General features: G+C 37.1%; 1 protein-coding gene across 12 annotated transcripts in view; it reads right to left on the bottom strand.

The window, feature by feature from the left end:
• Window positions 1–2,337: 2,337 nt before the first annotated feature.
• Window positions 2,338–24,965, bottom strand: part of LOC143348348 (uncharacterized) — a 75,232-nt gene continuing 52,604 nt past the window's right edge. For 7 of the 12 annotated variants that reach the window (XM_076778452.1, XM_076778453.1, XM_076778454.1 and 4 more), the window contains 15 exons: window positions 21,331–21,506; window positions 20,638–20,912; window positions 20,300–20,561; window positions 19,810–20,226; window positions 18,456–19,062; window positions 18,201–18,376; window positions 13,581–14,464; window positions 11,368–11,550; window positions 10,934–11,087; window positions 10,437–10,627; window positions 10,177–10,350; window positions 9,809–9,971; window positions 9,428–9,614; window positions 8,388–8,491; window positions 2,338–5,897 (listed from right to left, as the gene is read on the bottom strand). In XM_076778452.1, coding sequence (XP_076634567.1) covers window positions 5,848–5,897; window positions 8,388–8,491; window positions 9,428–9,614; window positions 9,809–9,971; window positions 10,177–10,350; window positions 10,437–10,627; window positions 10,934–11,087; window positions 11,368–11,550; window positions 13,581–14,464; window positions 18,201–18,376; window positions 18,456–19,062; window positions 19,810–20,226; window positions 20,300–20,561; window positions 20,638–20,912; window positions 21,331–21,346 — 3,843 coding nt within the window. In that variant the 5' untranslated portion in view covers window positions 21,347–21,506 and the 3' untranslated portion in view covers window positions 2,338–5,847. Of the gene's footprint in view, window positions 5,898–8,195; window positions 8,226–8,387; window positions 8,492–9,427; window positions 9,615–9,808; window positions 9,972–10,176; window positions 10,351–10,436; window positions 10,628–10,933; window positions 11,088–11,367; window positions 11,551–13,580; window positions 14,465–18,200; window positions 18,377–18,455; window positions 19,063–19,809; window positions 20,227–20,299; window positions 20,562–20,637; window positions 20,913–21,330; window positions 21,507–24,965 lie in introns of all 12 variants that reach the window. The other 5 variants (XM_076778458.1, XM_076778446.1, XM_076778457.1 and 2 more) reach the window with 3 other exon arrangements.

Genomic DNA, 24,965 nt, shown 5'->3' with positions numbered 1-24,965 from the left:
ACTCCACAAGTTCACGTATGCGTGATCTGACATAGTATGAGAGAGCACCTTCGGTGCCTTTCTGGCATCTCTGTATCTGGACAGACTAGTTTGTGGCCTGCAACAGTACCAGCACTAATACGCGTAGGAGATTCTATCAACCGCACTGATCTCTATATACTACTGTTAGCGACAAATTACTAACTATTGTTAGACAATAACACACTTCTAGTGAACCTAAATTCAGAACAATTACACTGGCGACTAACAATTTTTGAAACACCAGGAAATGTTTCTTTCCTCCAAAATCCTCTCTCCATTATCCCTACTCGATGACGTTGAAGCCTCATTGGATGTACAAGGGTAGGTCGAGCTATCTTGCGCTAATATTTGTTATAATATATAGAGATCAGTGGTGTAAATAAAGTTTGCAAGTAATCGACATGCCTATAAATAATAAAATTATTGGATCGTGGGAATAATTGAAAGGTCTCGCAAAGTATCAAACGAGAGTGTCTTTTTTTTTTATTGAATTATATATAATTCGTTTTTGGAAAATATGATATATATATGTATATAATATAACAAGAAATATAATTAGACTGACATGAGTTCTATCAAATTATCCGGCTCTCTATGATGTTGTGCATCTTTGGGTTGGTAGTATAGCTCTTTGTTTCCATCATACGATTCCTAATCGTTTTCACCTTCTCGGTCACCTTCGCGATGCATTTCTAAATGAATCCTCTTCGATTCATCATAGTTTTCTTCGCTATTTTTTTTTCTCATTCCACGCACGATTTCGCTCGTTCACTCGTTTCACTATCATTTTTTCCATCGTGTAACTCTTTGAGGATCAAAATGCACCTACTTTTATCTCCCCTGTAACTACATTTGTACCATTAAATTATACAGGACGATCCACCAGAAACAAAATATTTAAACTTCTCGATCAGTGTTATAGATAAAAATATTACTTGACGAAAAAGCGGATTGGTTTCATAGGAACGAGTAAAGTATAAAAATAATTATTTCTCAAATACCATTCCTCTCAAAGTAATAAAAAATCGCTCGAAGGACCTCCTTATGATACTGTGTAACCATTCTTTATAAATCAATTATCTTCTTCACGAAATAACGTTCTGTTTGTGCTGGACCATTCTGTATACTGACACACAAAAACTGTATGCTTCATTGGTCGCATACTGCCAAGAGGGCTGTTGAATACTTCATTGCTCTGGGCCTCAAAGAGTTAATATCATCATTAGCATTTGGCCCATAAAAAGTCAGTGAATATGTTTTTCAGGTCTCCTCTTCTCTTCGTCCAATAAATATAATGTACATTCCTTTGATCCATTCTCGGTTCTACCTTGATATTCGATGGAGGACAAGTCACAAGCTCGATCGTATCGTGCACATGACTCTTAGTTCAAAAAGAAAAACTCTAAACTATAGCATTAAGCATAAAGGCACAGCCATCATTTGTCCTTGTACCATATGATATGTTCAACAAAAAAGAGAGAAAAAAAAAAGAAAAACAATCGGGCTTAATCTAAAAAGACTGCAAGTGTGCAGTGAAGCTAACTTTAAACTTGTCCTCGTTGTTCAATTCAGGGATGTTAGCATCAAACCATATTCACTGTGGGCATGATGCGTTACTATTCAACAACGAGACGTCTAGTTCACGCCAGCTAATGCCTAAAGAGGTCGGCGCCGAACGAATTGCGATCTGTTTTCTGCGTCCTGCACAGTATTTGAACATAAATATGGAATAGAATGCAAAATAACAAACACCTAAGGTCATTGATCACTGTTCTAACGCACTCCTCGTGGGCGCTGTACGAGAAAAGGCAGGGGAATTCGACAGAGGCTTTATTAAATCAAAAACGAAAACTTTGAACGTTCGTCGATCTGCGGAATGAATTCTTCATTGAGAAACAACTAAAAATGGCGCGTCATAATGAATTTTCCAACCATTTCTCGTGGAGCACCTGCGTCTACGACGTGTTTGCACAATAATTTAAAATTCTGCGAATGGACGAAAATCTCCGCCGATTCTGTATCGGCGGATCAGCTAATTGGGCGCCGGAAAACAACGAATCTCGGGGCTGAATTAATTCACGGCTACGCTTATAGGCTAACGAGTGTTCGACGTGGCGCGGCGGCGCAATCAACGGAAGGTGATCAGAAAGATGCGAACTTCCAACAAAAAAGTATCAAAGTTTCACGCGTACTACTCATTCTCCTCTACAGTTTCATTTCATTCTGCATGTTCTCTCTCACGTGCTCGCGTACTCTCGCTACCATCAATCTCCTTTTATGTTGCATACAAAAATAGTAGGAAACGAACGTGAGGTCTTGCGAAACTTACAATCACTTTATTACTCGTTCTCCTCGTTAGTTTAATAGTTCTTCGAGCAAGTCATCCGACAACCGGATGACTTTTTCGACATTCTGTGTGTCTCCCTCCTCCTTTCTTCTGCCCTCGCTTTTTCTTTAGAATAGCCCAGGCGAAGTTACAAAATTACTTGACGCTCGATGCACCTGCAAGCAGCTAGAAATTGTCTCGACTCCCGGTGCCTTGTCGCATTCACGAATTTAAATAAATAGATCGTAGGTGGTCTCAGGGGACAGTTGTGTGCGCGGTAGGTGCATCAAGAGTCCAATAAAAGCGTACACCCGGAGCGAAATGAATAAATAAATAAATGTGACCGTGCAATTGGCGATTATGACTTTGGTTCAGCTCTTCCGGTTACATGACGTAAGCGCGACCGCCTACAAACGACGCCGTTCGGTAAATTATAATAAATTTGTACCACGCGGTTCTCTCTTGTTCCTTCGTTATTCTTTTCCTCGTCGTGATAATTGATAAACAATACTGAAAATCGCACTAACGGATACACGTAAGATTAGATAGGACGCTGCGAAACGCAAAGTAGAACTACCCTGCGTGGAAAATTGAATCGAAAATGTAGGATAAAGGATTCGATTTCAAGAAACTGGACCTTCGAAAACGTTTGTTCATTCTACGTTTCCGATTCATTTTTTTATGCAGTATTACTATTTACATATTATGGGATATCCTGCGTGTACAGACGCCGCTTGCAGACGGTTTCTCTCGATAGCCGATATTCCTGTTTCGTTTTCATTTCTTGTTTCTTTCTTGTTAATTATGTCTTAGAGAGATTCGTGAACTTTTTTCTTTGTTTTCTTTATAGGTACAATTATCTTCATTAATCACTACGACGACTTTAGGTACAGTTAAACACTATGGTTGTGCGCCCATCTCTTTATAATCGAAACGTCGAATAGCGTTTAATCTGACTAACGTAACTGCTCAGGTCGCTCTCGTTTTCTTCGCGCTTAAACCTACGACTTTTTTTTTTTTCTTTTTAATTAAAATTTATCACGCTTCTTTAAGAAGAAAGTAGTGCCTCTCTTTCGTCGCTTCTCCCGCAGAATAGAATAAAAGGTCGCGATCTTCGTTCAAATCGAACTCTCATAAAAAGATAGGCACACCTTCACCTACGTCCTGAAGTACAATTCACCGTAAGCGAAGCTTCTGGATGGATTCCACTTGGTTTTTCTTGCGGAACAACGCGCCCCTCTCCTCCAGAGAAACGATCGATCGGAACGACGAACTAAAACTCGAATCCTGTAACGCTGGATTCGAAATCGGGTCCACGAACGACCGAAAGAACTCGTCGAGACGCGAACAAAGGTTCGCGTTGATCCGTAGATTGTTATTATTTTCTTTTTTTTTTTTTTTTTTTCACAGACGGAGACATTATTTTTAATTACGACGATCACGCGTCACCATCACTGCCGACGAACTGATACACACGTATTGCTTCTTTGGTAGAATCGGGCTTTGAAAAGTGTTTCGGTTCGCGTAGCTCGGACATCTGTAGGATACAAGAAGCGTGCCGTGAAAAGCTTGGAAGACGAATCATAGTTACACCGTGTGTGAGATCTGTAGTCGCGTTATGCTACTTGGAAATAAACTTTGTTGCGTAACGTTGCGTCTCATTTCGGCTAAACTTCAATATCGATCCCCTCTGTACAAACGAAACAAAGACAAAACGATATCGAAAAGACACATGGCGAGGCAGGTTTCTATCGTGATAGCTAAGCTGTGATGGTTTCGCGCTACTTAACTACTGTGTCGAACTAGATACATAGACCATGTACTGAATACGTTTACAGATTCATTCGAGCAACGTTTACTTGTACCAAAGTGATCGTCAAAAGTCAAAGGTCGATGCAAGATCAAAAATAGATTACAATACTAATTTAAAACAAAAAATGGGATATACAAATTTTACGTATCAGGTCGTTTCATAAGATTTTGCAATTGAAGCATACTTAATAATAGTCTGACCCATTCAATCCGCAAGACGTTCATCAATTCTTTACATTCAGTCTTCCGTCAGTCATTGAAGAGAGTTTGAGCAAGACGGATAATAGTGTTCAATGAAACAAGGCAAAGAAAATTTATATTAGGCACTGCCTGCTTTACATATGAAAAAAAATTAATAAAGAGATAAAACAAGACGATTACCACTTTGTTATTACATATTTGCCACCAACAAAATTTATTTAATTGCACAAAGGAATACAAATATTTGTGAAATGACCTGATATAACAACTCGCATTGCAAATATTGCTAAACCTTTGGTTACAAATATCTGAGAAAGAGTCTTTTCTTTGACTGTCAGACAAAAAGAATCAGAAATTTTCATACGGGAGTTTTGTAACATTTATAAAAGACCGATAACGTCTAAAACGTTTTCAATATCAAAATTGAGGTAGCAAACAATTTGATGCCGCGAATCACAACTGGCAGCAATTTTTGTTATTTTTTATTTTTTATTATTTTTTCCTTTTTTTGGTTTAAGATTAAAGCAACGCTTTGGTGGCAGTTCGCAGAAGAATCAGTGAGCAATGATCATTCCTGAATAAACGCAGAACCAATCCGATAGATCTGATTGGACAGCAAGTTGTAAACGTACTCAGTAACGTGTATAATACTCGTACATTAATTATTATTATTATTATTGTTTTAATTATATGCGGATTTCCTTGTCGGCCTTGTAGACTGTTATGAGGACCGCTTCGGGTAATCCCCGTGTGTGTTCATTTTAAAAGTACCTTTTCCTTACAATTAAATCTCACATTCATATAGTTATCTGTAAAACCGCGATTAAAATATCTTCAGATATAATATAATATACTGTATATATATATAATATATGTATATATATATATATCTCCAGATATAATATAATATACTGTATATAATAATTGCAATAGGTAAAATTCTGTTCAGTAACTCTCTGTTCGGTGTACCATTGTGTATATCGTGCTCCATGTCAAAAAAAAAAAGGAAACAAAAAACAACGCACTCATTATCCTCTTTATTATTTTTTTTTACACGCGCGCGCGCACACACACACGCATATATGTATGTATACTCCTTTGTTTTTCCCTTTCTCTTTCTGATTAGTTGCAATAGTTCGAGCACAATCGTTTTCAATCTCCGCGTTTTTATCAAAAGAGATGTAACATTTTTTTTGTTTATTTTCTTTCGCATTTGTTATATTAGTTTGTTTCGTTCTTGTTCTTCGTTTCTCTTCGATTCGTGACGTGAATGATTATTATACTCTGGCGGTGTGTGCTTCTTTTTTACCTTCGTCTCTTAGATAATTAAAGGTACGGTTAATATTAATTAGTAAGAATCGTGTGTATATCGGATGAACCGCGTGTTGAATGTTCGGTTCCTTTTTTTTTTTTTTATTAGCTGCAACGGTTAATTATCTTTTCGTATTTCATGTTCGACGCTGTCTTCATCCGGTTGACCCAGCTACCTAATATTGTACCAGTTGATTTCGACGGGTGATTGTCACCTTCACGGTCCCTGGAAAATGAAAGATTAGTTCTGAGAGCGGAGACTCTCCGTTCGTCTCAAGGTTGCGATACAATGCCAGTGAGTTGCTGTTTGTGCGAATCAGAATTGTGGTAAATGGGTGTTTGTTATCGAGACACGCCGATGGCAGGTCTAAAGCGTATTTTTGCAAAACAATTTGCAAAGTGTATACAATATCGGTAATCGTTGTCCAATTAAAAATAAAAATGCGAGACGGTATTGTAATCCACTAACAAAGGAAGCTCGGCAATTGAAATGCTCAAAAAAATCTGAATTTTCCACAAATCAAGCACGTTTTAGTCTGTTGATGAAAGCTATGGGTTATACTGAAAACTGTCCAATACCACCTTTTTTCTAGTTTCGTTTATAGAATATTTTATGTAAACATGTAATATAGTATTTAGTATTTAACATTTCCTCAACATCTCTTATGGTTTCAGAGATATTACAAAACACAAACAATTAGAATTCTTTTGAAGGGGAGAAAACTCCTCTAAAACCATCTGTTAGCTAAAAAGAAAAATAATAGTGTAATTAGGTTCACATGTACTTGATTTATGTAAAATTTTAAATTTTTTTGAGTGTATCAATTACCAAACTCCTCTTTGTCAGATGAGAAGCTCTGTGCGGAAAAATTAGGAGAAAGAGAGTGCTATTACCATAAATGTAGAAATTGCAGTGATTGTGTACAATTATGTACAAGTTATGATATACCTTTCTCATTGATAAATCTTGTTTTAAATGCTTGATTGTACATAAAGCATTCATATTTACTAGTGATTGATTACACTCTCTAGTGTTAGTTTTTCTGTATTATTTGGATTCAATTTATTTTTGATATGTAATGATAGAGCAAAGGAAGTTTCAGATCTGGCCTTGTCAATTTTAATGAGATAGGAAGATAGATACATATTTATCATAAGTGTGACCATAATTCAAGTCATAGATGATCAGTTAATTTCGTAAAAAGTATATACAGGGTTCGGCTACCCCTGGGAAAAATTTTAATGGGGGATTCTAGAGGCCAAAATAAGACGAAAATCAAGAATACCAATTTGTTGATGGAGGCTTCGTTAAAAAGTTATTAACGTTTAAAGTTCCGTCCCTACTAATTTTTTTCTCGAAAGTGCATAGGATTTCGGGGGTATCTGTAATGATCAAAAATGATTGTAATTGACCCACGCAACCGAAAATAATCTTTTTAGAATTATTTGAAATTTTTTTTTTTTGCCTAAAAATTTCAGCAGCTACTCGAATTTTTTTCTTGAAAATGCGTAGGATTTTGGGGGTACGTCTATTCACCAAAAGTGATTGTAATTAACCCCCACACCCGAAAATAATTTTTCCAGAATGATTTGAAATTTTTGAATTTAATTATTAATAACTTTTTAACGAAGCCTCCATCAACAAATTGGTATTCTTGATTTTCTTCTTATTTTGGCCTCTAGAATCCCCCATTAAAATTTTTCCCAGGAGTGGCCGAACACCCTGTATAAAAAGTCAGGAAACTGCGTAACTAAATATATTCGTATAATTTTTATAAATAAAGCGCATGTATTTTAAATTGTACACATATATACATAATGTTTATAAAACAAGAAAACTTTCATAGGGGAAAGTTAAATGGTTTAGAATGGAGCATGTTTTGTAATCCATTGTTCTATTATCGAGGTACGATTCTAGGAATTGCCAAATGTTATCTCTGTTAGACTTGATTGCATTGTAAGCGAAAGTGAAAAATACTGAAAGTGAGTGAATAGGTTTATGTAGAACTTCGTTAGCTGCACGTGTCACAAAGGCAGAGCTAGTATTTCGTTCCACATAGCTTCCAGAACTTTTCCTCTGAGAGGACTGCAATACCTATTTTGTCTCACAATTAATTATCGAGCAACATAAAGCACAAAACTAGTACATTTTGTTTGAAAAGAAAAAAACAAAAATCTATTATTGTGCGATAAATACATTCATTGTAACTAATTTGCACGCATAATAATAATATCACCTGTGCGCGTGAACGTATAAGCGTACAATGCACCGTAGTCAAACATGTGCTGGAAACTTATGCTTTCTATTTTTGTCAGTCGAAATAACCATAATATGATCAAATTTTCAATCGAGAAATAGACTGTTTAAGCATGATTGGAACAGACAAAAATAGCAAGTAATTTTTCTAGGCACGCGAATAACAAATATCGTAAAAGCAAAATCAATGTGTGTGAAAGAAGCACCTATGTTAACGACGTGGATACCGTGTTCTTTGTAGTATTTTATACTTATGAAGTTCTGTACCTTATATCATATTGTCTTCCACAGGTTTCGCTTTTAAGGGGATACACAAGAACGTGTCAAAAAGTTGTGTCACACTTTTCGTTCTTCGTAAGCGGAACAAAAAGTAGAAAGTAAAGAGAGCTTTCAAGCAGAAACGTACCGAACGAGCCGAACATCTAAGTAGAATTCATATAAATAAATATCGGTCCTTACCTTCTCTGAGATCTTTGGGCACGTTAGACGAGAGCGACGGCATGGAAGGAGTCTGATAAAGATTGGGCCGCACGCCAGTCGGTGGCAACGGTGCCACTTTGGACCTAATCAACAAATCCTTTTTCAGTTTCTACAATTTCATTACTCTGATAATGCGAAATACCTCATGAAGCAGAGGTATTCGTTCTAACTATAGAAACAGCTCGAGTCGGCTGTCGAATGTAAAAAAGGATAGTGAGTAAAAGAGAAGGAGGTTTGAGACTTGAGACGAATAAAAAAACATATCACTAGTGATGGCAACTGAAAATCACTCACAAAGCAGACATCACTAGTTTTATTGATCAAATACGGCTTCACCAAACGTGATCTTGGTGATCATTGAAATATTATTATATGATACAAAAGAGGTGACACCACTTTTTACAGGTTTTATGTGTTAGCGAATCTTCATCCAAAGCAGAATGAATTGTTTCTATTGCTTCGGATGCGTCTTTTTTTAATTGAAAGATAGAGTATGCAGAGTCTAATGTTAATCTTGTCGCATGCCATGTCGTTTACTAATGTTTCATGATGATATACAAGATGGATCACCACGTATTACCACCTCAATTCCCGGAATTATTATTAAGCATAGCGTAAAATGTTTCATATAGAGTTGAATGGTTTCAAGAGGAACATGTTTTGATATTATTATTTTTTTGTAAGACGCTTAATAATAATGGTGGAAATCGAGGCAGTAATATCTGGTAACTCGCCCTGTATATATATGTCTTTTGTTTTAATAAACTATCACGTATTTTACAACTATGAAGGTTGACAGCTTAACATCACAAAATGGCGGAAAAATATTTGCATTTAAACCAGAATTACAAACGATGTATGTAATATAAAGACACCAAATTAAATTAACTTCTAGATATGAAACAGTAACGAATGGAAACATTAAATTTATTTTCAATGAAATGCTTTTGATTATGTGGTGTTATTTCATAAGTGGAAGTAAATTCAAGAAGAAAAGAATAGAAAGTTTGTGAAATTACCTTTGTTTACGTATTTTCTGATTTCTCCCATCGAACGAGGTGGGAGTACCAGGGCCTGAGGTGTTCGACGAGTATGAAGGTGGTCGATACGGTCGTGGACAACCTTGAACAACAGGTGGTGATGGGACTGGCGCGTATTGCAATCGCGGATTTGCTGGTACTCCGGGATGCATCAATCTCATATCCCCTGCAACAAGAAGCATGTAAAGTCGGTCATTTCATTATTTACACCTCTCTTTTTTAACACGTTAACACGTTAAACGCTGAGCTAATTTTGTTCTACTTTCTACTTAGACGACATTTAAATAGAGAAAAATGCAATTGTTTTAGCAAAAGACAATGAGCAAAAATCTTTATTGAAATAAAATAGAAGCTATGTACCTTGTACAATATGGACACCCTGATACATTGGCAGTGGGTACCGTGGTTGGGTTTGTGCGTTTCTGTCCCCGCTCCCAGTTCCGAACAGCTCGTGTGCTGGAGTCGGCGACCTGCTAGTTCTCTGTGAGTTACCTGGCGTCGAAGCTCGAACACCAGCAACAACCTGTGACACGATGTAAAAATAGTTTATTAATAGAGAATATCGTTTGATCGCTCAAGGCCACTTTCTTCCACTAAATTACGCTAGACGCGTCTACCCTTTTCTTGCTATGTCAACTAGTTTCTTTGTTTGAGAAGATGATTAGGATAAGTTTTCAGTGGTCTTGAGAGAACAGTAGTTTACTTAATACGGTTGTCCGAAATCTTACAGGAACGTTTTGTCTAAAAACGAGATTGGGAACCAGCGCGGGAGTCATGTATGTTCCAGGAGGCGCAGGGGATGCACCATTGTGTCCGACTTGGTGGCCATACGTTCCGTTAGACACCATTGTTGGCGGTGGATAACTGCCGGAATTTACGTACATCAATGGCATCCCAGACATCTGTAAATTGAACGTTTCCAGTTAAAATAAAGTTCTTTCTTCCCTTGGTGCTCTAAGCACATGCTTATTGTTCCAGAATTAAATACCTGATTCGAAGTCGGAGTGTTTGGTGGCGTAGGTACTCTGTACATGACGGGTGGTGGTTGAATCGCCGCTTGCCCTGGTGGGTAATAGGTGGGGACCATGTGAACCGGTGGTTGATACGTGTAGTCGCTTGGTGTCGGAGTGACAGTGGGCACGGAATTATACGGAACTGGATAGCTGCCCACATAATTGGCTGAAACAGACATAATACAATTAAATAATCAAAGGATATTGGGAATTGTTGCATTTAAGGATACAGTAATGCCTTGAAAATTGTAATGTTATCCCCACCAGTTCTTGGAACTGGCTTCCTGTTTATCTCGGCAGCCCAATATGTTTATGTTTTTAAATCCGCGAATCTCTATCTTACTTGCAGTGCCAGGAAAATGGAGACACACGGGATTTTCTGGAAGATCTACCTCCCTTCAACTTTGACCAGTTTGGGTCTCGAACGTCGATCAATATTCAAGACATTACTGTATTGGAAATCCTGACTTACAATTCGATTGATTCGGAGGCGTCATATTTTGCGCGTTAAAAGAATAATTCGTCGAGTATCTTTGCTGTTGATGTAACGGCTGCCTATCACCTGGACCCTGACTGACCGATAGTGCTGTACCAGGTGGAGGTACAAAATACATTGTTTGTTGTGGCTAAAATGAGATAATAATAACAATTGTTACATAACATTATGATATGCTATAGTTTTTACTATTGAGTTTTGGGTGTGAGCCATGTACAGTATCAGTGTGTCTTTTGAACCCTAATGAAACTAGCTGCAATGCTTAGAAATGTTGGAACAATTTCCCCACAAGGACATGATTTACACTTGAAAGTCTAAATAGTAAAAACTATACAATGCCAGGCTGGAAAGCCTGAAATCTTTGATTAATGTTAGACTAACTTATTTAATGTAACAAAAGCATTTCATACCGGAATTGAGTTGGCTGGTGGTTGCCAGTAATTTTGCGGCATTGTCTGTACACTTTGCACCGCTTGGTTAGTGGCTGGTTGTGGTTGTGGATAAGAATGCGGTGGTGTAGAATGATTTTCACCATTTACTCGCTGGTCGTAAATACTCATGCCCATAAAATATCCAGATAATTCAGTTATTTCCTAAATTAAACAACATTATCACCTAATGTGCTGTTTCATTTTATCGAGGAACATAGGGCAATTAAGTTAATTATTTATTAACATTACATTTCATTAAGTTATATTATCTTCTTCAGCTATAATCAATCTTGCAAAATACTTATAGAACAAGAATAATGTGGAAAAAAGGAGACAATTTAAAAATTGTAAAATTGTAGATACAATGCTGGAGAAAAATAAAAAAAAATAATTCAAAAAAAGTATGAAAGCCCATATTAATCAAACAAAATAAAGCATGTACCCAATGTTTTCATTCATAGAAACACGACAATATAAAAATATCGTTGAACTTCATTAATACATGAATTTAATTTTTGGTTAAGTTCTTCTAGCAAGACAGTATTTAATCAGCAGACAGTAATTGAGGTGAGAATAGCTCAGTCAAACGCATTTTAGGGATGACAGTAATAGCTTCCAAAACATTCTTCTTAAATTATCGAATTTATAAATAAAAACAGAGGTTCCGAGAGTAGCAAACAAATGAAAAAAAATAATGCAATTTTATCTTATACTTGGTTAAACGAGTAGAGTCAGTAGGTATAAAGAAACGCACGTGATCGGCATTTAGACGGAATAGGATCGCCTCTGAATATCAACTAGTGTTTGATAGCCGATAACTGCATCTGTATCTATCACGTTATTTACACGTATAGGTTAGATTTGCCCTAACTCGACTCGCTCAACGTAGTATAGACCCGTGAAATGGGCAATTTGAGTTTTCACCAAATTTTCAGAACATGAATGAAACGTATTGAAGTTGAAAGAAATTAGATCATTAGTCGGAATCATGGCCGCCTCACCGATTTGGATGATGTTGAAATATGTTGTAGATATCAATATTCTAAGTACTTTTAAACAAAACAAAGCCCCCCGAATTGCGGGTCGGAACTTGTGTAAGGGCTACAATTAGACTCACAGTTTGATTAAAGACGGAAGTTTAACTTATATGTGTACATATTTCTCTTTTCGACAATGGCAATCAGGGAACACGTGCAATTAAATTATGAGTTTAATCATGGCTTCTGCACGAGTTCTGATCCGTAACTTGGATCCTAAACCCAAACCTAACCCCCTTCATTTCATTATTGCATTTTAGGCAATTTATAATAACACTACGATTAATTATAAAGGTGATTAAATTATCACAATTATATATAGTTAAAAGTTCGTATAACTTCATTGTAACTAAATTTAGTATTACTCTAGCGATTCGTACACTTTAAATGTAAGACAATTGCGTCTTATCTGTTTCCTTTCCACATGGATACTAATAGAGTTAAGAAATGGTGTTTCTCACAACACAATCCAAGGACTAGGGGCAGTTGTATATATTTACACGATAGGATGAAGTATAATGGAAACTATATTTCATTAAAGTTTTTACGAATATCTCGGAAATTAAGTCCGAACTAGGAAAAAGTTGCTTAGAATAGTGATTTTTATAACATATTTCAACATCATCGAAATCGGTGAGGCGGTCATGATTTCGAATAATTACTGGAGATTATGTTGAAAAATAACAGCAATTAAAACTGAAATAGTATACAATAGTATCTACGTTCATTTATTACCACGGAGTAATGGTAAAGTAAAAGACTCCTATCCAGTAGGCCCAAGTTCGATTCCCGAATACTAGTATCTCTACGTTCACAATACAAAGATATTTGAATGGCTCCAAGTTCTGAGGACGTGTATAATATAAATAAGCGTTTCTTAATATAAATGAAATTTAAAAATTGTCCGCAAAATGAAACCAGAGTAGGGATGAAAACACTCGTTAGACTTTCTCCTGAAAGGAGAGTATTATATCTATACTTGTACATCGAAAACGAACAAGGAAAAAGAAACCCTGTATCATGAAATGCAAAATAGTCATGAAAACGTAAGTAGCCAGAACTAAAGCAGTGAAAGTTATTGGTACTCTTCTAAACAAAAGAGAGGAAAAAAGTAAAAGGTTTACGGTAACCATAACCTATAAAAATATTCGTTACCGTTGTTTGCGACACTGGTCCTTGCTGCACAGGTACTGCATAATTTGCGTAAATCGAGTTCTGATTAAATACATCCCCTTGGGCATTATTCTGTACATTGGCTTGTCCCTGGCTCGGATGAGGAGCCATCATCACAGTTTGCTGGCCCACGGAGGGTGGGTAGACACCCTGGTTGTACGGTTCTGAGGTAGGTATGTAGGTGGTATATTGTTGAGCTGTTTGGTTGTGATTACAAGTTTGCACCGTCGACGACGATTTGACTAGAGTTTGTTGCTGTTGCGGTTGATGTTGATGCTGCTGTGGGTGGTGGTGTTGCTGTTGCTGGTGCTGCTGAGGAGGTCCTGGATTATGCTGCGGCGGCGGCGTGAATGGCAAACTCGGCGAGGTTGCCGTGTTCGTCGTGTGAGTGACCGTCGATGCATTGCCTTGACAAATTCTGTTCGAGTGCGACCTCTTTTTCCCTTCGTTTTTAATATTATTCGTTAGTTTGGATGGCTCGGATGGCTCGACGTTCTTTGCGTGAGACACGTGGTTCCCGTCGTTCTCGTGCGGCGATGCAGCGGCGGTATAAAATTTTGGCGGGTTCTCCGGATCGAAACGATAAATCGAACCGTCCGGATTCGTGTACGGCTGATTCGTTTGCGGATTTATGATTATGCTACCGGGTGGCACGCTGGATATACTGGTGACCGCCCACATCACCGTTTGGTTAATCGATTCCGGCGAAGCGAGATCCTGACTAGATACTTGCGTATGACTGCATGTCATGTTCGCCACGGGCGATGGCGACGGAGACGGCGATATCGTCGCGTCGCTGCGCTGACTTTGCGATTTGTAGCCGCTGCTCGATGGGCTCAGTCGTGAACACATGCTAGCACCCGAGTCTGTAACAGAGATTTAACATGCTCTTAATAAACGTAATTTTATCCATCCTTGCAAAGGGAAGAATAGTGCTGGACGTCGATCTCAAGGTTAGGTCTCTACCTAACAAAACCATGCGTGCAATCTTATGTCCATACCATTTCGAGAGAAGGGAGGACAACATTTGGAAAATTCCACTTGGTCGGTATATGTGCTGCTAATTATACCGCTTTGATGTAGCAACATCGCCTACTAATTTTTTCATCCAACTTCAAGTCTCCCTGGAACAAATTTTGCTATAATTTTTAGTTATAGCCGTACGAAATATGTTGCCACGTTCTTTAACGTATAAATACGATTTTAAACGAGGAAATTATGCGAATATTTGGGTGCAATACAGTTGCATGAGATTTTTAGCGATGCTAGTTTAGATCAGACTATTGAATTATTATGTACAAATTTGTACTATGACATAGACGACTATATCTGAAATAAAAGATTCGGAAACGATTTTAATTTACGTTCCAGTTGCTATGGTCTAAATCAAGATGAAAGAAATTTTTTCTTTTTTTTTTTTAACAAAATGGAAGTCATATAAAGTTAAAAGTTAGATTTGAGATTTTGAGCAATGCCAGTTTAGATCAGCCTATTGACTTATTATTTAAACATTTATATTACGATTCTAAATTCTCTAAATTCATTTCGACTCATTAAGGGGATACTCTCATTGAGAGCCACTGTTTTTAGAGCGATCTTTGGTACAAAATAATAATTATAATTATAGACGAATAATCTTAAAATTGTGCATACATGTTTGGTCGTGTTTAAAGATAACACAGATCAATTTTTATACTACATTTTCATTAACGGGTTGTCGCTCGTGGATTAAAAGAATAAAAAAAGCCTTTTGCATTTTAATTTTCAACGAGTTATCTATTATTTGTAAAATAGTTTAAAGTTACAAATGAATGTGGAAACATTCTTTTAACTGTAAGCAATATATGTATAGTGAATTCTTTGAAAGTGTCACTTTGAAATAAACAAAAATGAAATAAAAAAAATCGATTTTTTTTAAGATTCTAGAGTAGAATAGTTCCTTAACTTCTCTGTAGGTGTACAATGACGTAATTAATAGAGTCAAAGTAACTGTGCCCCGACATTCTGCTTAAACAAAGGATTGCATACAATAATTGTGTCTTATGAATGATGATACGCGTTGCAGTTAATGCACAAGTCATTATCACGAATTTTATACAGGATGAACCACGTAACTTGATCAGTATCGCCTATTCACAATAACTAGCATCGCGGAGCATTTCTATATCCGAAAATGTACTATTAAAAAATAAAAAGCAGTCAACTTTCGTGCACAATTGTTTTTATTTTACGCACTTCGTTCCACAGAATATTTAAGCACAATACTGTTTAGAAATGCAATCAATTTTATTTGTTACTAATGAATCGTTGAAAAGGTTTTTTGATAAGTTCCATTACAAAAAACTGGAGGTGACTTTTGAATAGTCATTTTTAAACAGAAATAGAATAGTATAATCATTTTAAAGTTCTCTCTCCATTGGTAATAAAACAAGTTAAGATTGATAAAGTTACGTGATTCATCTGATATATCTTGTCGAAAAAAATTCAAACTTACCATAAATCCACCCTTAGTGGTTGAGAATAAATACAGATTCAACATGTGCAGTCGTTATGTTTCGAGTCTAGACGAACATGAGTATTACACTGCTTATACCTATTTATTCAATATGTACTCAAATTTTCTATTAGATATATTTTAATTACATAGTTAGGAATGTTTGATGATTAGACCAGATAGATTACCCTAGATTTTCGCCGAAGTAGATTTACAGAAAAAGAAATTATGTTACTATGGAGGTCTCTTGGAAAGTTCACAAACCACTGTAAGCAATTTCTTACGAAAAAGAACAGAAGCTTACAAACGAAAACAGCGCGTGGGTGTTAGAAAACTTCCACATCTGGATTCGGTAAATTAGTAGCTTGTCTCTACGTGGATTAGCCAATTTTATTCAAACTATAGACCACGTAACAAAATATTTCAAATTGTTAAAAATCTGAAATTTTCAGTAAAGATCACTTTTCTTATCACCCCCGTATCTTATTTTTTTTCCAAAGTAAACATTGACAAATTTTCTATAAAACGTTGCGTAGTTTTCACCATGATTAAAACATACATTTAACAATGTAAAAATGTCAATGTAAAAAACCAGTTTTCTGCTAGGAGTATCACAAATTTCACCATATTATACGCGAAGGTATAAAATTAAATTATATTGCTTACCCCTAAAAGCATGTTTTTGCAATCGCGTGAAACTTAATGCAGTAACAAAAAATTTGTTTCATGGAGATTTGCAACGTTGAAACTTGTCGGAACGCTATATTCACCAGCACATACTGACCAAGCGGAATTTCCCAAACTTTAACCTACCTGTTCCCAATAGTTTACGAACATATTCGATTAATATCGTGTACGTAGAATGGTAGGTCCAAACCAGTTTAATTGAAATCGGCGTCGACCACTAATTTCCCTCCCTTTGTTAGAGGAAATCATTTAGAAACATCTGATACTGACACTTTCTACTACACTTGCTAGACATTCTTCAAAATATCATCAGGTGTATGGAACTGATAATTCTAGGAGGTTACGAGTTTTTTTCTTAGCCATTGTATCTTAGTCAGAAAAAACTAATGTTTTTTTCTATGTACATTTAATTATCACAACTGTCATATCGTTGCATTATCTGATCCCAAATGCAAAACACAAACTTGACAATATTTAACCGAATAACTAACAAGGGACCTTTCGCAATTCAAAAATTTAAGAAAATTTGAAATCATACATTACGAATGTAGTGACCCTTTAAAAGAACCAATTTTTCGTTCTCGCAATAAAACGATTATATGAATGAATAAACACTCCCTTAAAGAAATTATAAGTTTTATAATTAAAATATAAGGAAAAATTCAAAATATCCTATAATGTGATGGCAAAAAATTCAAGAAAATGAAGGGCGGTAGGGATTAATTAAAAAAAAATTTTTTATCATTACATTATAGAATATAAAGAACTAAAAGTGACTTCTGATATAGTCTAGTGATCATACAGTAAAGTGTATATCTTATCAGATATCAGATATCACAACTATCATAACAATATCTTGTCCAAGGTAAGTGATTAAAGAATCTAAACTGAAAAATTGGTCAACCAGTTTCGGTCTCCTCTACTTATAATTTCTCTAAGGGAGTGTTTTCACTCAAAAATTCATTTTATTGTGTGAAAAAAGATTGTTTCGTTCATAAGGTCGGTTAGAACTACCATAGAGAGATGCCTTGATGACTAGGCATGCTAATTGGCCGTAGCGTAATATCGAATAGCAACGCCTGCCCTCACACGCATTGTCATTATTGGCTGAGTCGACCACAATTACAATTCCATACGAAACGTATCAAGACAGAGTAGGATAGCATATTGGACGACATTGGCGTAGCCGTAAGCTCAGAGTACTAACCATGAATAAAACAAAAATGTATCTCGTGGATACGGAGATCCTACTATTATGTAGTGTGACGCAAGAGCGGGGTTTTCTGGTGGGAATTAGGCGGCGCGAAGACCTACTCCTTCAGTTTTTAAGTGCTCAGTCAACAAGTCATCTCTCTATGGTATATTCGTGCATAAATTCATGTTAAATTTTCGAATGTCCCTTGTAAGAATTGACGGCGAACCTTGCTTCATGAGACGAGCTCCAGCACTGTGAGTAGAGGTAACGCTATCCCCCCTGGAAAGCATGCCTCTGGTGTAACCACCGAAGCTGAAGGACTTGGAAACAGATGGTCTCAAAACTCCGCCCCGGCAGGACTCTCTTCCATCGAAGGATTCCCCTTTCAAGAGCTTCGTTTGCCTGTTAGATAGGACAATGACATTAACTTGGTCCTTAGGATGAACTCGCGCGACATATTTAACGCTGAAAATAGATTCACCTCATCGTGTGATCCGAGGGATGTAACAAACGATATCTCGCTGATGCGTCGGAGCTCTCGGAAGAGGACCAATAAGGCCAGGAAGTGATCTCGCTGCCTTCTCCGCTGCTCTCCTTGAATATTCTTCGCCTGGCGCGTTCGTACTCTTCCTCCCTTTCCTCGTAACTCTTGCTTTGCCGGCAATAATCCCCGGACAGTCTGTCGGGCGATTTGAAATTAAAACTGTCTTCGAACGAGCTCGAGTCTCGTTTCAGGATACTTCTGCGCGGCTCCTCCGATAGAATCAGATCGTCCCGGATGTGCTCCTTGAAACGGGTGTTTGGTATTCGCATGTTCCTCGTCCTGGTCACTATCACGCTCGAGCCAGACTGATCAACGTTATGCTCCATGCCAAAGTAAGCAGCCACACGATGAACCAACATTCTATTGTACGAGGACATGTTCGGGAACTTGTGACAGACCTTTTGCTTATCCCTCGCGAACTCGATCAGATCTTTCTCGATCTTCAACAACACCGTACGATCCTTCTGATTACGATTTATGGTTTCAGCAATGAAATGCTCCAGATCTATCCCGGTACTGTCCGTGTACAGTTCCGTGCTGCTATCTGCGAACGAAAACGGAACGGATCTCTTTGGGAACCGAGACTACGTTTGCAGTAACGACGGAATCACTACGCTGATCGAGACATCTTCAATTCTTTGTACATCAAAACAAATTTTATGCTTTCATGGAGGTCATTTATCTTCTTTCTAGACAGATGTGTTTTGTGAAGTTTCAAACTTCGACCTTTCTTTTATAGTAGAATTTTATAGAGTAATGCCTTCTGAGATTGAAAGTATTAATTTTGGCGTTAAACAAAATTTGATACTTAGATTGCATATACCTAAATACTTTCAATTTTCTTTATTAAATTCTGCTAAAATCCCATTATAAAAAATGGTTTTGGAATAATCTATGAGGGCGCTTTGAACAAACTTTCTTTCATTACCATTATAACTATCATAACTAATGTATCTACACGTTAAGATATTTTTGGCTTCTCTATTTCATTACAATTCTCAAGATTTGTTTCAAGTAGAGACCTAAAACCGGCACTATTTTCCGATCGTAATTGTTACCAGTTTTTCATACCGAAACTGATCTAATACCAACATTGTAATACCACCAATTGGTACCATCTTTTGAAGGTTTAAACATTGTATTCTAAAACGTTTCCACATTTAGTTATAAAGGGGATGTACACGAATTGAGTCCCTGCTTGAACCATCTTGCTTTAAATAGCAGCGTAAAGTAAGAATTTAAATAAAATTTATTTTGGTGTTTCATTAGGAACGGCTAATTATCAACGAACCTCGCGAGAGGCACGGGGAGACGCTGTCGAAGCTACCCTGAGAAGAATTTTGATGCCTCAGCTTGTGCCGTGAGCCAGGTCTGCTCACGGATAGAGTGTTGCCGCATTGCGTGTTGCATTGATTATTGCAGATGTTGAGTGTGTTTGGTCTGCGTTGTTCAGACCTGTGTTGATTGTTTTGCGCGTTCTGGACCAGGTTCGTGCTCTTCGGCGAGTGTTGCAACACCTGGCCGGACTTGGAGGGTGACACGGGCGTTTGTAGCAATCCGGGTCGTTCATTTTGATTGTTCTTCACGCAGTTATTGCATTTCTGGATGATGTTGTTGCCCGTCTTGGAACGCTGGGACTCCGTCTTATTACCGTTCGTCGGCGAAGTGTTATTCTTTGGCGAGTGGACTTGAGAAGGACTAGATTGACCTGCGACCAGAGGGAACCCAGTTGAGCACAGAGGGACTCGAGAGTCGACTACTACTCTCAAAGAAGGATTTACCGTTTCGTGACGGGGCTCGACAGGTGGGCGAGGTGGCTGTGTTGCGCATTTGCTTCGGGGACTGATTCGGACAGAGATTGCTGTTGAACATCGACTCGTTGTTATTGATCTTGGTGGAGTTTGGGTTACCCACGAACTTCTTCTCGCCGTCCACCGACTGAGGACTGTGCGGAGACGAGGAACCGTTGTGTGGTTCCCTCGGGGGAGACGTCGACTCTCTCATGGCATGGCTCCTGACCAGTAACTTTACTTTCGTATTCGTCTGAAAGATTACACAATTTGGTCTAGTTCCTAAATGCCAAATTAAATATCACGAACATCCCTCTATAACCACCTACCCTATTACGAAAGTTTTTGTTCTCTGTGTCGGATCTATCGGGTGGACAGGAGGGCGAGGTACGGTGGAGCGAGGGAGAAGAGCCGACATTGGGATTGACATTCCCGTCTATCATGTCCGATTCCGTGCTGCTCTGATACGACACGTTTGGGCCACCTACGACGAAGCCTTGTCTCGAGGATGGCACCGAGGGCATTCCTCCTCCTCGCACCACCACCGTGGGACTCTCAGGTCGACTGTGCGACCTGCTGCCTTTATGCACCACTATGCTTGGTACTGCAACAATAAAACGCAATTCTGATTCCTTTCGACCCCCTATTTGCCTAGGGACCTGGTGCGACTGGGAGTTTTCAAAACCACCTCGATAGCCTTGTGGCGCTGCTTTGCTGGTTGTAGGAAATCGAGAAAAGTCGTAGAAAGGCAGAAACGGAAAGGAGAGGGCAGCTAGTGGACTCATCAGTAAGGCTTCCTAGCAGACCCTGCCTTAGACGACGGGGAGGAGTGTATATACAATAGGAACGGAGGGGTCGGTCGAGCGCTTGCGAGAGAGACAAGAGCGTAGCCCTCTGGTGGCGAGTACGGGAGGTGACGCCACAGCCTCTTTCGCGAAGAAAGAATGATACAGTTTCTGCAAATCGTGGGAAGAGGAGATGGCAAAGGAGACGAAAGCTAGTCAGCGTAAATGTACACTTACTCTCCAGGCGGGCCATGTGTTAAATGCGTCATGAGGTTACGGTGCAGGGCTCTGCAACTGGTGGGTTCAAACAGGTACAATTGGGTTAGTACGTGAATCTTTCGGGTGGCGTGCAGCTCGTGGGACTGATACAAGGAGCCAGACCACTGCACGTCCACCTTCCAACATCGTACACTCTGTAAGCAGACACAACGCAACATATTCAGTTCAAAACGAGGATGCAGTCGTTATTGATAGATAGAAAATGATAACTCAAGCAACTTGCGCATCCTCAAACGCTGAATCTAAATCTCTTTAACAAAGAGATGGCAATTCTCGGGTCACCGATTTCATTGAAACTTTCCATACTTGTAAATTTTATTCTGTTCACGAATATGTAATATTACGAGACCAGACACTCAATTGTTGAGATATTTGCGATCGAAGCTTCGTTATTTGTAGCTTCACCGTTTAACAAGTGTGTCGTGACGTTGGTGGTAACGCATTATACTTTGTTCAACGAGCAGCATTTGTTTTTGTTCGTCGTCCCATTTCTTTTGGCACTTGCGAACATGATCTTATACTCTATTCGAAGTAAGTTAAAAACAATTTATATCGTGTTTGGTCTTATTTTAATCGGAAGACTCACAAATACATTGGTCAAAGTTAAAAATAAGTTTCATTTTTGCATTATGTAGTATGTATGAATGTTGTCTCAGCGATATTCAAGGAGTGTCACCTCTCATTGCCCATAGTAGGGATAATTACCGTTCACTTATCCAATCGAAAATGACTCTCAGTTATCCAAGCATTGCTGTATACAGGGTGTTCGGCCACTCCTGGGAAAAATTTTAATAGGAAACTGTAGAGGCCAGAATAAGACGAAAATCAAGAATATCAATTTGTTGATGGAGGCTTCCTTAAAAAGTTATTAACGTTCAAAGTTTCGCCTGTTCTGAATTTTTTTCTCGAAAATGGTTAGGATTTCGTGGGTATGTCTATTCACCAAAAATGATTGTAATTGACCCCCGCAACCAAAAATAATTTTTTCAGAACGATTTGAAATTTTTGAATTTAATTGTTAATAACTTTTTAACGAAGCCTCAGTGAAGAAATTGATATTCTTCATTTTCGTTTTATTTTGACCTCTAGAATCTCCCATTAAAATTTTTCCCAGGGGTGGCCGAATACCCTGTATACAGTCCGCGACACTTAATTAAACACAATAGTACTTTTTCAATATTACCCTGAATTCAACCTCAAATTAATATGATTCTATTTTTCTACTCTAAGAAATAATATACATTTGTTTTGGATAATTATTTATTTAGTCTTGCGTCATTTGAATAATCGTGTTTTATTTTACCACTGTTTTTGTATCATTTTGCGTGGTTTTGTTAATCAGATCCTTAGTAATAGTTATAACAAGAACAATCTCATATCATAGTCGTGCCAACCTATGTATAACAACCTGGGGATGCCAACTGTGACAGAAGAAATCACTTATCACGAAAACAATTTTCTCAATTTGCTACAAACCAACGCATACAGACTCAAGAAAACTCATTCCCTCAAACTAGTCGATAAATTTATTCAAGCATTATGACAAATTCTAGTATTATAATTGCCCAATTCTTATAGTTCTATTGTTATTTTTATTATTTTTAATTTAGTTTAATTATTATCTTTCTTTCTCCTTTTTTACTTAGTTATAATCATCATCTAGTTTACTAGCATACAAATACTAAACACATGCAATTCTTATACTAGTCACGTTATAGACTAACATTAACATGTCTGCTAAAGAATTCATTGTAAATTTTATGGAGTGGAATAAAAAAGAAAAAAATTTGTGTATAAATGAAAAAATGTAACGATTAGTGCAGCCGAATTATAATGTTATATTGTATAATTCCGAAAAAATGATGAAAATTCAGTTATTAAAAGAAGTGGGATGTTCGAATAGAGAGATAGCCAGTCGGATAAATAAAAATGAGTTTCTCATTTCTTGTTACTTAAAAAACAAGGAAAGTTAATGATTAATAAGGATCGATAATGATTTAACAAAAGTTCTAATGGAGTTATCAATTTATAAATCATGAGAGGACGGCAAGATGCAAGAAAAAAATACTCTAAAACACTGAAATTAGAAAAAGTTAAAATTTTTAACGCAACGAAGTGTAATAGATGGAAATTAGGCTCGATTACATTGCAGAAGAAAGTGGAAAACACTAAACATGAGTGAAATAGAGAGACATGAAAGAAGTATATATCATCATTATTAAATATTCGTTAATTAGGGCCTCTTAGTATGAATAAATAGAACATATTAATTTGACGTTGATTTCAGAGCAATATTGAAAAAATACTATTACGTTTAACACATGGGTGACACGATTTTTCACCAAGAAGTTAAAAAAATTCATTTTCAAGATTAGACATCAAAGAAAATAAATCTAGATAGGACTCTTGAATTTTAATTTGTAAAAATAAGTTCTATGACAAATTGTGGGAACTTTCCAATTGTTTAAAAGCAAGGTTTTGTTTTCGTAGACAATTTGAGGGGTTTGATTACGGACTGTATTTCTGCGATTGTTTATGTAAAAATGTTTCAGTAAGCATTGGATATCTACTACTATAATGCTATACATTCTATATTCGTGAACAGAATTGACGAGATCTACAAATGTGCAAAGTCTCAATAAAATCGGTGACCCGAAGACTTTGCCCTCTCTTTGAAAGTTTTATAAAGATTTTCACAGTATTTAATCCTTAACAACAAGTAAAATAATCGCATTTGCTAGATCTGAATCCCAAACTTCTTTTAAACCACTTTTCTACATGCAGTTAAGAGGCTTATAAAAACAGGTGAATTTTAAATCTGTTTTTTTAGAGTATTTAATAAGTAGTATAACGTAATCTTTTCTGCTCGCGTTAAACAACAACTGGAATGTTATTAGATCCAATAGATCAAACATTCAAATTTGAATATGTTATGAATATTATTTAAAGTTGAATTTTCTCAGTAAAGGAAATATTTTTTCTCAAAAAAGAAAAGGAAATATTATTTTTCAAAATCATTAGATACTTTTATATGCACAAATTTCAAGTAAATTGGACGAATACTTTCTTGAGGCCATTTTGTAAGTTAACGTACTAAATCTTGCACGAGAATAAAAGTAAGATCTCGTTACACTACTTTAATTGTTACCCCAAAAACCATACTAAAAATTCAGTTATTTTTATAAGTCGTCTTTATAAGAAGACTTTTCTTTTTCTTTTGGCATTTAAAGTTCGAATTTTCGTTTTCACGAGAACTATTTTGTCAAAATGATAACGAAAATATTCACACGACAACTTTGCTCGATAACGATGGTATCGCGAATCGTTCCAAATGCTATATATTCAAATATCCGGGACAGTAACAGAAAGGAGTGGGCGTTTTCGTACCTGGAGCTACACCCGAATCGATTCTTTCGTTTACTTTTCGGCGTTCCGAGCAGAAACTCGCGCCCCGCGTTTCTATATGTGGAAATGTGGCTTTACGAGTCAGCATTTGCATGCAGTGTTACGTACAAGATGTCACAAAAATACATAGCGCAAACCTAACGATGTGATTCGTCGAGAAAAAATGAATCGATAATTTGGAATAGAAT

Source organism: Colletes latitarsis, chromosome 11 (assembly GCF_051014445.1).
Source record: "Colletes latitarsis isolate SP2378_abdomen chromosome 11, iyColLati1, whole genome shotgun sequence".
Classification (NCBI taxonomy): Eukaryota; Metazoa; Arthropoda; class Insecta; order Hymenoptera; family Colletidae; genus Colletes; species Colletes latitarsis.
Note: the sequence above shows the minus strand (reverse complement) of the source record. Positions and strands in the feature narration are given on the sequence as shown.